Source organism: Pempheris klunzingeri, chromosome 14 (genome assembly GCF_042242105.1).
Source record: "Pempheris klunzingeri isolate RE-2024b chromosome 14, fPemKlu1.hap1, whole genome shotgun sequence".
NCBI lineage: Eukaryota > Metazoa > Chordata > Actinopteri > Acropomatiformes > Pempheridae > Pempheris > Pempheris klunzingeri.
The window spans coordinates 2,235,601-2,248,175 of NC_092025.1; the positions used below are offsets into that span (position 1 = coordinate 2,235,601).

Consider the following 12,575-nt stretch of genomic DNA (forward strand, 5'->3'; position numbering starts at 1 on the left):
GTCAAAGGTCAGGTCCCTGCCAGGACTCACTTCAGCACAGAAGATGCCTTCCTACTCATCATGGTGATTGTGTCTTTAAAAAGAAATCTTCATCACCTTGTCTGCACTGACCTGATCCACTTTTTCTGTAGTGTGAAGAAGCTTAAGTCACTTTCAATACACTGTTCCTCTATGATCATGACTCAAGTGTATTTCCCATCAGTAAAATACCACAAACAAATAAGCATCCTACAAACTGTAGTCTAGTATGAGTACTAAAGTAGTCTTAGGTGTGAAGTTCAAAGGTATGTTTAAAGTTTAGTTTAGCAGTGCGTGGAGATTTGTCAAGCTTTCATCTTAAAGGAATATATATCCTCTACAGTTGGACTGAATTCTCTAAAACTGTCTACACGTGATCGTCAAGCTGAAACAAGGCTTCCACTGAGAGTAATCCTCAAAACGTACTTTACAAGTCCATCATTAAGTATATTGTGCAGACAGCTGACCCATGTAGTGTTGCCCCTGAGATCATATCATAGTATTCAACTGTTATTATGGTTGCATTAATATCTATGTAGCATTTTGATATTGTCGTTGCTTCAGGTGGATCTATATAAACTACTCTATACACTGTTGCCCATGAAGTTGGAATAATTGTGCAATTCCCCCAAATTAGTTAAAGCCTGAACACATAGTCTGCAAAGGTTCATTGTGGTTTAAGTTTCACTCTGATATGTTTGGAAAAGTTTGATCAATAAAGTTGAGAAGATAAACACTTTATTTATCAAGAATAAATCCCATTTCATGAGAAGAGGTAAAAAACATTTTATTCCAACTTTATGGGCAACAGTGTATAACTGCCTTTGTTCTGTGCTTTCATCTGTATGCATCATATTTTATATACTGGTTCTATTTTGTGTGAGAAGTTATTAGTAACTATGGCTGTGACAGGACCACATGTCCGGTTATGTAGTGTTTCTGCTTAATGGCACTCTAATGAATGACTGGTAGGAGGATTCACAGCACTTTAAGGTCTCTGAAAATGTGCCTCCATGTCTTAAAAGTGCCCTCTGGAGTTCACTTTAGTGTTTAGATACCTTAAGTGTTTCTTACTAAAACTCATTTTGTGCATCCTTGAGACCTAACAGGTGCCCTTTCCTTACTGTACATCCATTGTTACACTGACTCATCCTTCTTGTTAAAACTCCTCTTCACTGCCTTTGTGGAAACACTTCTATGCTTTTTTTGTGTTACTGCCACCAACTGTTGACCAGTGGAATAGCATGAAGTGATCGGCAAGAGTGGCCCGTGGCTTGTGCTCTCTCTCTCTCTCTCTCTCTCTCTCTCTCTCACACACACACACACACACACACACAAACAAAAGGGGATCCACACATAATAACATCGCTCCATAGTGCTATGAGTAGGACAACTAAATATACAAACATTAAAGTAAATGATGTTTTATAAAAAGGTTTTATTACTTAAGAGTTTGATGCTGAAAAACTCAGCAGATCTACATGGCATCACTTTATTGTCTCATTAACCTCAAAGCAGTGAGATAAATAAGCAGAGAAACAAAGACCACATCACTCACAGCATGACAAAATAAGTATTCAGGGCCTTTTCTGCTCTGACTGCTCTGTTTATCCCCTCAGACAACTGACTTATGGCAGAGTAGAGCTGACTTGAGCTGACTGACTCATAAAGGGCGCAATATGGTATTAATCTTCTGATAAGATCCACACACCCTGTCACCTGTCTGTTCTGCCAGCAGGTGAGACGTCAGCCTCACAGCCCCAGTGTGGGACGCTCTGACTAACTGACTCTACACTGAGCTGATAAGGGCTGGCTCTTAATGGCCAGACCTGAACCTTGCCCCCTGTGAGAGTGTCACAGCACCTGGTGAAGTCCCGCTGCTCACCTGCTGTTTCAGGAAATGAAGCTTTGATCCGTTCTACACACCACAGCAGGAGCTCTCACACAGTAAGTTTGTCGTCAAAGTGACGATGCTGTTGTTGCTGAGGAGTATTTATTCATATTTATTATTTATTCACGAGATTTCATCATCGGAGACAAATTAAAAGAGTCGTGTGTTTTCATCAGCACTGGCAAAGTATGGAAAAGCCATAACTTTTGGCGTAAAGAAAATATTAAGTCAGTCTGATTTTGCAGTGAGGAAGTAGAAGGGATCAAACTGGATGATATTGGTTTTACCAATTTGTATCACGTATTAATTTTGTGTGTGTGAATATTGGAATGATAAAAAACCTCTGAACAGCTACGATCCTTTTGTCAAAGAACAGAAAGATGAAACTCGATGCCCTGCCCTCTGCTGACACAGAACTAAAGGCTGAAACTTTATTTGAGGTTCAACTCCCAACTGTAGAGTTTTCATTTCTTTTTCCATCTATTCTTGTTCTACAAAATCATAATTAAGTTTTCTGTCGTCAGACACTAACCACTGACATCACATCCCTCCTCTAGCTTTCATTCAAATTCATTCAGACCGAGATATGTGCGTACAAATGTTATCTTCGCATTGTTTTAATTAACAGACCAAATGCACAAGAGCCTTCTCTGAACATTTCAGAGGACAATGACTTCTCACAGCTGTCGCTCTTCCATCTTCCAGGACAACAACACTAGCATGACTGTGTCCTGGGAATCATGGCCGAACCTCCTCTGCATCTGTTTACTGCTGTGCGCTACTGGAGGTCAGCATGCACTTTTCAAATTATTATATTCAGTCTGGATACCGGCTGAAGTGGACAGAATCTAGGAACAGAAACACTTGCACTTTATGCTATTTGTTGTCTAAATGCATACTGAAGTAGAGCTGTTTTTATATATCTTTTACAATTACATGTATATTTTAATTCTGCATTTGCAGAGCCTTGATGATAACAGCTTTAAAAGACCTGTGATTAAACTTTAGTCATCCCTATGTGGAGATGAAAGTCCTTTAATCCCATATATTCAGTCCTGATGTGAGTGAATCAGGAAATCCAAGTGTGACTTCAGTAGTACAGAGTTTTAGACATCAGCTAAAATGAAAACCTTTCATCTGCCTTTACATGCCTTTTCATCTGCATTAATCATTACCCTCGGCACCACCTTGAAGTAAAAAGCTGAACTATAGTGTTGTAGATCTAATCAGTCATTTTGATCAAAATGTAAACAGTCTGGCTCATGTCAGGCACAGGTGACTGTTTGAGAGACAGACCAACAGTCTTCCTTCTGCTTACCCTTAAAGGGTGCAACAACAGCAGGAGAACATCCACACGCTCTGCCTCAGCTTTAACACTTGGCGAGTAAAGGATCCGTCCGGAGTAATGTTGTGTTTGAGTTTCGGTCTTGTCAGAAACCAACAAAACAAAACCCATGTCCTCTGTGATATTTACGCTCCTTGAGCAAACTCAAACATGTCTCAAGCACTGATTTGAACAAAGAGCATTGTGTGCCTCCATAACACGCAGCCCTTTTTACTTTTTCTCACATTTGCATTCCATTGCGTGATTTACTAATGTGGCTGCTTCACTTTTGAACACCTGCACTGTGTACAGGAACTTTATGAGGGTATATGCAGCAACAAAAGCAATGCTCGACAGTATTGACAGCTGCTTCAAATGTTATGTTCAGCAAAAGGTGCATTTTAACCCAAATGAAATTCTTATGTAATTGAATGAGAAAACAAGGAGGCAACATGCAACACATCATCTCACAATAAAAGGCTTGTGCCATAGATCTAGAGAATGTCTTTTCTATTCCTAAACTCTGTGTTGTCCTTTGTATGTTCAGCGGTGTCAGAACAGTTCGAGCTGGAGCCGCTGAATTTGACAGAGCTGCAAGGCTCTGATGCACAATTCAACGCCACTGTGCAGGGAACATGGTGGTTCATGACCTGGAGTGTCCAGGGGCATATGGTCCTCGTTGTCCCCATCAATGGTAAAATAAACTCAACCTCAGAGCAGTTTTCTGCCAGATTCTGCTCCAGTGGTGACACCAAATGTGTGGAGTTCACCATCCATGACATCACCCGCAGGCTGTCCGGGCCGGTCACCTGCACTGTGCAGGGACTCTATGGAACAAAGACAGCACAGCTTCAGGTGCAAGGTAAGGTCATTAGCTCTGTTGTAACTGTCCTTTGACTTCTAACCTCCCTGTAGATACAAAACCCCGGAGGAGGAAGTTCCCTTCAGGGTGTCAGTGATGCTGAGCTGTGTGCACACTGCCCTCACCCTGACTCCATTCCACTTGTAGTACTCAGTTTTTAAAAACGGAGGGAGTTGTAGTGACTGGGATGTACTCTGGAGAGCAGCAGTGAGCTCCATTCATCTATCAGTTCAGCAGCCTTTGGCATTAACATCTGATGCCAAAGAATATCTGATGAGGAGGCTTCACAGAATAACATGGCAGTATTTGGCATGTGCTTGCACATATTCACATATTAACGCATAAACGCTTGCCTGTCACTGACTGCTGGTGGCATAATACTGTGGGCTGTGTAATATGGAGAAACTGTGTTGATTTCAGTCAACTTACAGTGGTTTTAAACAAGATGTGGAGTATGCAGGACACACTACATCATGATTCCCTCATAAAGTAGAGTTTCCTGCATTTGTATGTGTCGGTGTGTGAAAAAACTAGCTAAGAGTATGACAACCTTTTGTTCAGGGAGAAAGGGTAACTATTGTTGCTTGAAGAAAGAGGGAAGCTGTTCTGTTGGAGAGTGAGCGCAGCCTAATAAAATGTTTACCGCCTGTTCCACAGAAGTGGAATTCAAACAAAAAAAGAAAAGTAATTCAAGGCAATTTTTTATTTATTATGAAGCAGAAATGAGTCAGAATGCGTCTCCTTTAATGGTCTTTTAATGGACAGTTATCACTAATGTGTTTTTAAAGCAGTGACGAAACGTTCAAATGGATATACATTACAGAAACAATGATTTAAGTCCTAAAACTATTTTATACGGGTGCCGCCACTGTGGCGAGATGTGACCATAGACGTGAAACTGTGGGACTGCAGTTGACTTGTAGTGCCATGACTGTGTAATATGCAGTATGACTGCAGGGAGGCTTATTGTTTTGACATAAGATGCTCAGAAATGCAGATGTGGGGCCTCAGAGAAAATTCCTGACATGAATATTTTTGCTCCGAATTACTCCCCCTAAAACAAAACTGAGAAATAAGTAACACATCCACATATCAGACCAACTCTGACCAAGCTTTGGCCTCGACCTCTGCATAACACTTCATACTTGTCTCTGTGGGGCAGTTAACCAATTAACTAGCCTCAAACCAAGGCCCTGCTCAGCAGTATATGTAAATCTAACAGAAGGCTGCATATATGCCCCCCCTGACTGTAACCTGAAGGTAATCTCACCATCAAACATCTGGGCTCGGGTCTCTGGATGTGAATGGATATTGATTGTTAAAGTGTTGGAGGCCTATCTCACTCTGCTGATTAGGACCACCATGATTACAGATATATTCTCCTTGCATGTAGCAAAACCTCCAGCCGAAGCTAATAAATCCACTTAATAGACCTGCCAGTGGAGCGCATTGATTGCTTATCTGCAAAGGGACGTTACTGAGGGACACTGCAAGCCCTGTTTAACAGCAAACTGAAGAGAGTTTCATATTAAAAGAATACAGGTTTGCTGATGTGGAAAGGACCCATGTGTATCCATGCTAACACTGGGTACTGAACACAGTGTACGATGTGCAGCATTATCTAAAGTGAGTATACTAATATAACAGCCAAATAAAGTCTTTTTACATGGCATAGTTGAATACTCAACTCTGATTGGTCAGTCACAGCATTCTACAGCCTGTTAGTTCTGTACATCAGACTGTTGCCATGGATAACATGGATGACATTCTGATAGCTGAAGCCATAAAATCATTTTTAAATCTATCAAAGTCGGTATTTTGTCTAAAACGGCTGACGTCTTTGGTTTGAGGCCATGGAATAAGAGGGATAATGTGGAGCGACCTCACCAGAGTGAAGCTGACGCGAAGTACGAGCCACAATAATGAATGGTTCGCTGTTTATTATCCCTTATGTATTATACAGCATGCTCTATACTTTTAGAAAATGTAAAAATCTGTGATCATTTTCTCAACATATAGCTAAAGAAATTCAGTTTTATTTCAGGCAAAAAGCCGCCAGACCACTGAAGTCTGCCAGTTCAGGCTATATTTCATTTAAAATTATGAAACTTTTAACTTTCAAGATTACTTTTTTACATTTTGTATTTTTGAGCCATTTACTATCATTTCCCACTGTTAGCATGGAGCACTGGAGCTGAGAATCCAGTGGGGACACTGCATGATGTGACCACTGGGTAGGAATCATGATGTACTGCTGACTCTCCTCTGTCCCTGTCTTCATTTCTCAGAGAATGGTACGGTCAACATCCTGGGGGGGAATGTGACGGTGGTGCAGGACCAGCAGGTGGAGTTTCACTGTGTAACATCTGCCTGGTTCCCCGAACCTACTGTCAGCTGGACCCAAAATGGCCATGCTGTCAACAGCAGCCTGTACAACACCACTAACATAGCTGATGGGGACTCCTTCAACTCCACCAGCGTCCTGAAGATCCAGGCAGTCAGAAACACCACAGTGGAGTGTCAAGCCACAGTGAGGTCACTAAGAAACCCACAATCCAGCTCTGTCTTCTTGGTGGTTGGTAAGAACAAATGTTTCCTCCCTCTGTGTCTCGCACGAAGCCTGTGATGTGAAAGTTATACATACATAATATACATTAAAACAACATAGGATAAGGACTCTGTGTGGCTATACCTTGGCCCAGTGGTGCTTTGAGCTAAAATGTTAGTATGCTAATTAGCACTAAATGCATAGTACAGCTGAGACTGGTGGCACTGGATCAAAGGGCAGGGGGTTTCCAAAGTCATAGGACTCATCCTGTGGGGTCCATAAGTCTCAATACGAATATCAAATATAAGATAGAAAAATATTATACAAATATATGTATAAGATACACCCTCCAGAGGCCATGAATGTCTGTAAATAAGTTCATGGCATTCCATCCAATATTTTTTGAGATATTTCAGAAAGTTGAACTGACAATAAACTAGAGTGAGACACCTGCTGTCACACAGCACATGTAATGATAAAGGCTCATGGTGGGTGAGAAGAGCCTTTGGATAAGCAGAACCATTCATTTCTGTGACTATAAGGTGCAAACATCAGTATGACCCATGTGACACATGTTTTAATTTGACACTAACAGTTTTTTAGGTCTTTGAGTCTCCCACTCTTGATATTCTGGTCCTTCCTCCTGCAACAGTTCCCAAGCCTCCTGACTGGACCGTGCTGATAGCTGTGGTTGTGTCCATTGGAGGTTTTGCTCTGCTGGTTTTGCTCATTCTTGGAATCATCTTCTGCTACAAATGCAGGAAAGAAAAACGTAAGACCCTCATGGAGTGTGTCCAAAATCACAAATGCCACAGTAGGAACCTTTGTCTGAGGGCAGCATTGGCTGGAAAACTGGTTCATTCTTTAACATGGTGTACGTTTGGGAATTTTAAGAGAGTTTGAGAGCAGCTTGAGCCACAGCTGCTGTTTTATAGTTATAACAGTAATGTTTTTTAAAGAAAATTTTACTCTTTAGTTCTTAAGCACTAAAATCAAACCACTGACATTTAATCCTCTGCAAATAGTGACGTATGCATGAACTGTTTTGTTGTCCTATAATCCTCTCCAGAGCCCAACTACCGAGACGAAATGAGGTAAGAAGCCACCAAAATGATGGAGATTTTGTTACTACTTCTTCAGTCTGGGACTACAAAACAGCATGGATGTACAATCCAATTCTCTGTTGTCATACGTGTGTGTGTGTGTGTGTGTGTGTGTGTGTGTGTGTGTGTGTGTAGCAGGAGAGTAAGGACACAGAGCCAGATAAGTAGTGTCACTGCAGCTGGACAGAGGCAGGGGGAAGTGAATGCAGGATATAAGCCAGAGGGTCAAACAAGTAAGACTGATAGCTTCGACAAATTGGCACTCGTATGCTCACATGCTACAGCTACTGTGCACTAAACCCTCTCTCCTGTCTCTGCCCTCTGCTCACAGGCGTCGCTCCCAGTGAACACACTGACAGTGGCTTTTCCCACGGAAATGGCTCCAGCATGTCTGAGGTAGGGTGGTGATGTTGTAGCGGTAGTACTACACAATGATCAGCAGCAGGAAATGTTTGCAAGCCACAGCTGCCTTCTTCCTTATCTTTTTCATTTAACGTAAATTATTATCATTATTATTTCTAAAAGGGGCAGCATTTGTATTTTGTGTTTTGCTGAGGGAAGAGTAGTCTGACTTTCTGGGGAAAGCAGAGAAAGGATCATATGTTTATATATTTTATTTATATTTCACAACAGATCATAAAAGTGTGCCTTGCCACATGCAGAGAACAACCACATTGTCTTTGTCTCAGGGATCTATTCCTTCCATCACACTGAATGTTATTCCTTTTGTCTTTCACTTTCTTCTGCATCATAACAGAAGCTAGCCAACAATAGGATTAAAGTTCAGTCTTATGCTATTTTGCCGTAAATTTTCAGAGTTTCAATCTGGCCAACAGTCTACGAGACATCAGTAAAAAACAAAAACTCCAAGCTCATGGTGGCCTTAATGTGGTAATAATAATAATAATAATAATAGTACATTTTATTTATAGCCGCCTTTCAAGGCACTCAAGGACACTGTACAACACAGTTAAAAACAAACAGTGAAAAAGCAAGTTAAAAAGTCAAAAAATTAAAAAAACCAAGGGGTGGAAGATCTGCAGAGTGATGTTACAGTGAGTAGGCTTGTTTAAACAGGTGGGTTTTGAGGTGAGATTTGAAGATGGTCAAAGTATTGATGTTCCTGATGTCCGGTGGGAGGGAGTTCCAGAGGCGGGGGGCAGAGCGGCTGAAGGCTCTGGACCCCACGGTGGTCATACGGGCAGGAGGGATCGTGAGGTTGATGGAGGATGATGATCTGAGAGTCCGGCTGGGTGTGTTTATGTGGAGGAGTTCAGTCAGGTATGGAGGGGCGAGGTTATGGAGGGCTTTGAAGGTTAGGAGGAGGATTTTATATGAAATGCGGTATGTGACTGGGAGCCAGTGAAGCTGTTGGAGAACAGGGGTGATGTGACTGATAGAAGGGGTCCTGGTGATGATCCGGGCTGCAGCATTCTGAACCAGTTGCAGTTTATGGAGGGACTTGAGGGGGAGGACAGAGAGAAGTCAGTTGCAATAATCCAGACGGGAGGTGACCAGAGAGTGGACCAGGATGGCGGTGCTGGCGGGGGTGAGGGAAGGACGGAGGCGATTAATGTTGCGTAGGTGGAAGTATGCTGACCGGGTGACATTATTGATGTGGGTTTGAAAAGACAGAGTGCCTCGGTTTTGTCACTGTTGAGTTTGAGAAAGTTGGAGGAGAACCAGGAGTTGATTTCTTGCAGGCAGTCACAGAGGGAGGTGGGAGGTAGGGAGGAGGTGGGTTTGGTGGAAAGGTAGAGCTGGGTGTCGTCTGCATAGCAATGAAAGTGAATGTTATATTTACGGAAAATGTGGCCACAGGGGAGGAGATAGATGATGAAAAGTATAGGTCCAAGGACAGAACCCTGGGGAACACCGGAAGAGATGGGAGATGGCTGGGATGAAAATGTTTTTAACTGAATGAACTGGGAACGGCTAGACAGATATGATCTGAACCAGTCAAGTGGGGTGCCAGATAAGCCAATGGAAGACAGTCTATGGAGAAGGATGGAATGGGAGATGGTATCAAAAGCTGCAGTCAGGTCGAGGAGGATGAGGATGGATAAGAATCCGGAATCTGCTGTCATTAAAAGGTCGTTGGTGATTTTGAGAAGGGCTGTGCTGTGATGGGGACGGAAGCCTGACTGGAACTGTTCATAGAGGTTGTTATTGGAAAGGTGAGAGTGGACTTGAGATGCAACTGTTTTTTCCAGGATTTTGGAGAGGAATGGCAGATTGGAGATAGGACGAAGGTTATTGAAATTGTTGGGGTCTGAACCAGGTTTCTTCAAAATCGGTGTTACTGCAGCAGATTTGAGAGGTAGTGGGACTGAACCAGAGGTGAGGGAGGAGTGGATGATGGTGGTGATGAGAGGTGACGGAAAGGGGTCGAGTTGACAAGTGGATGGTTTAGATTTTCTGATGAGTTCAGTTATTGCAGCAGCAGAAGGAAGGTGGAAACTTGAGAGTGTCTGGGAGGAGGGAGTTTGGGGAACAGGAGGGAGAGAATTGTAGGGGATGTGAGAGGCCAGTTGGCTGTGGATATTGTCGATTTTTGCATTAAAAAAGTTCATGAGTGGTGGACTGACAGGAACTGCCTGATACCTCTAAATCATGTACTGTTTACACATCAGTCATTACTATACACAGTGAAGGAGAGCCTACAACGTATTATCTGCACTGTCCCACAGGGCACACATACCGCCCTCCTCCATACAGAATCCATACAGTGTTCACCCATCCAAACTGTGAAGGATGAATCAAAAAGTTATCATGCCTCTGCACTCATGCTGTGCTGTGTGCATTTAAAAATGAGAGTGCTGGTGATTTATACACATCATTTTGCATGGCTCTTACGAATGAAATGAAAAAATTAGCAGCCATGTGAATTTATCAAGTGTAATCATAAAGATGCTAATCATTTTACATCTCATTCATCAGGCATGGTATATTTGTATAATTCATTGCTCAGCCATTCAAGTAATTTAAGTAATAAATGAGGCAAAGCTTAAACAAATATATTATTCAAGACCACAATTACAGCCTAGTAATTCCAAGATGATTGCCCAATCAGTGGAGCAATATGGCCACATAGTTTATGTGCTATATAAGCTTTGTTTAAAATAGCAAGGAGGGAGAGGCAACTGCAAGTCTTAAATATCTTTGAGAAGCAAATTAGGTCCACTATTAATTTGTTTCTCTTTTGATTTGTAGATGCCTGGTGTCGTTAGCAGCAACCAGAGACGAGATGGGTACAAAAGTGCCTACAACACTGTGGCCGATCAAGGCTTCATGAAACACAGACATGCCACCATTGTGTGAGGACTTCAGAGGCCACGAAGGCTGCTAATGCTTATGACATGGAACAAACCTGCACTGCTGTGGTTTCTAAAGAGTGGAGGGAGGAAGGAGGGACCGAGTGTGGCCAGAGGAGACCCTGATACACTGCAGTACTATCGAGGCTGTTGGTGGGGGCGGGGGGGACATATGCAGGACATGCGTTTTGTTCTCTGGCTCTGAACCTATATCAGCAGAATGTAAGCTCTCAGAATCATAGCAAACATACTACATATAATATATAGAACATATTTAAGCGGAGCAGCAACTGAGGCTGGAGCCGCACAAACTGTGCTTTATTTTGGTTGAATAACAGAGGCTATATTTTTGTTGAGTGAGTATTTTTATCAGGTTTATACTAAGCCATGCACATTTCTTCAGACGTCAACTAATTCAAATCACATATGCAGAAAGGGACCTTATTACACTTGCTTTGTTCTCCTACATCTGTCTCCAACTGTAATCCTCCTTAAATGTAATGCTTAAATGACTGTTCTCTGATCAGTGGCCTATTTCTAAGACGTGATGAAATGATTAATTAACCAATAAATCCTTTCTCATACAGTGATACACATGCCAGTGTTTCAATAGTCACTATGAAGAACATTTTGCATCTATAGAACTCATCATAAAATTTCCATTGTTTATTGTTATTATTATAATTATTATTATATTTGTCTGCCTACACATGCACACATACTGAAAATACAGGCTAGTAATCATTTACTATCACAAACCTCATTTACTTCATTCAGAAACAGTTGAAATGGAAATATTGTGTATAGTTATTTCTTGTCATGCACCGCTGGACACACCAGGATCCTCTAACTTCAGTTCAAAGCCTTTTTGGACAAGGACTAATGTCTTAACATGTATTTTCTCTGTAATAGGATATAGTGGGAATGAATAGAGGATCAATTTTACAGAGAGAAGAACATTAAACACAAATCAAATTTTTGATCAGATCAGATATTGAATGTTTCTGTTAAACTGAGTGAGATGAGCTGCTCACACTTTGCTTCACACCAGGAAGTTAATATCACAACTTTTATTAAATACATATGACCTGCCTCGACCTTACTTTTTCATCTCTCTGACTTGAGTTTTGAAATCCTTCAGTCACGTATTTTACTCTTTCTTCAAGACAAAAACATGCATTAAATTGTTTGATAGGACGGAGCAATTCCATAATGTGAGACTTTTGGTTTCACACTCAACACAAACAGCAGTCTCCAGGGTGAAAGGCCTGTGTGTGACACACACACCCCGGCCTCCTCCCTACAGGCTTTATGCCAGCCTTTATAAAGGTGGTAACAGCCTCCTCCCTACAAGCCAATATATGTGGGACAGATGTGTGATGATAACACAATTATAATACATTTATTCAACCGCTATCTCTGACCTAGTGGTATATATCTAAAAGAAATTTCACTGAAAGCCTCTGGAAGAGTTAAATCATCAGTTTTTAAATGGAAGTATTGACTCTCTTCAGA

At 41.7% G+C, this 12,575-nt stretch overlaps 1 protein-coding gene across 3 annotated transcripts; it reads left to right on the forward strand.

Annotated features, from left to right (window-relative positions):
* The first annotated feature begins 1,902 nt into the window (after positions 1-1,902).
* Positions 1,903-11,222, forward strand: igsf5a (immunoglobulin superfamily, member 5a). Of its 3 annotated transcripts, none has more exons than XM_070843851.1 (9): positions 1,903-1,965; positions 2,538-2,696; positions 3,781-4,095; positions 6,384-6,674; positions 7,296-7,415; positions 7,713-7,737; positions 7,882-7,979; positions 8,078-8,142; positions 10,960-11,222. In XM_070843851.1, exons 2-9 carry the CDS (start codon positions 2,579-2,581, stop codon positions 11,065-11,067), a joined length of 1,140 nt encoding a protein of 379 aa, XP_070699952.1. In that variant the 5' UTR covers positions 1,903-1,965; positions 2,538-2,578; the 3' UTR covers positions 11,068-11,222. The 3 variants fall into 3 exon arrangements, with proteins under 3 accessions (XP_070699952.1, XP_070699953.1, XP_070699954.1); XM_070843852.1 differs by having other exon boundaries at positions 7,885-7,979; XM_070843853.1 differs by having other exon boundaries at positions 1,909-1,965; positions 2,615-2,696.
* Positions 11,223-12,575: the final 1,353 nt, after the last annotated feature.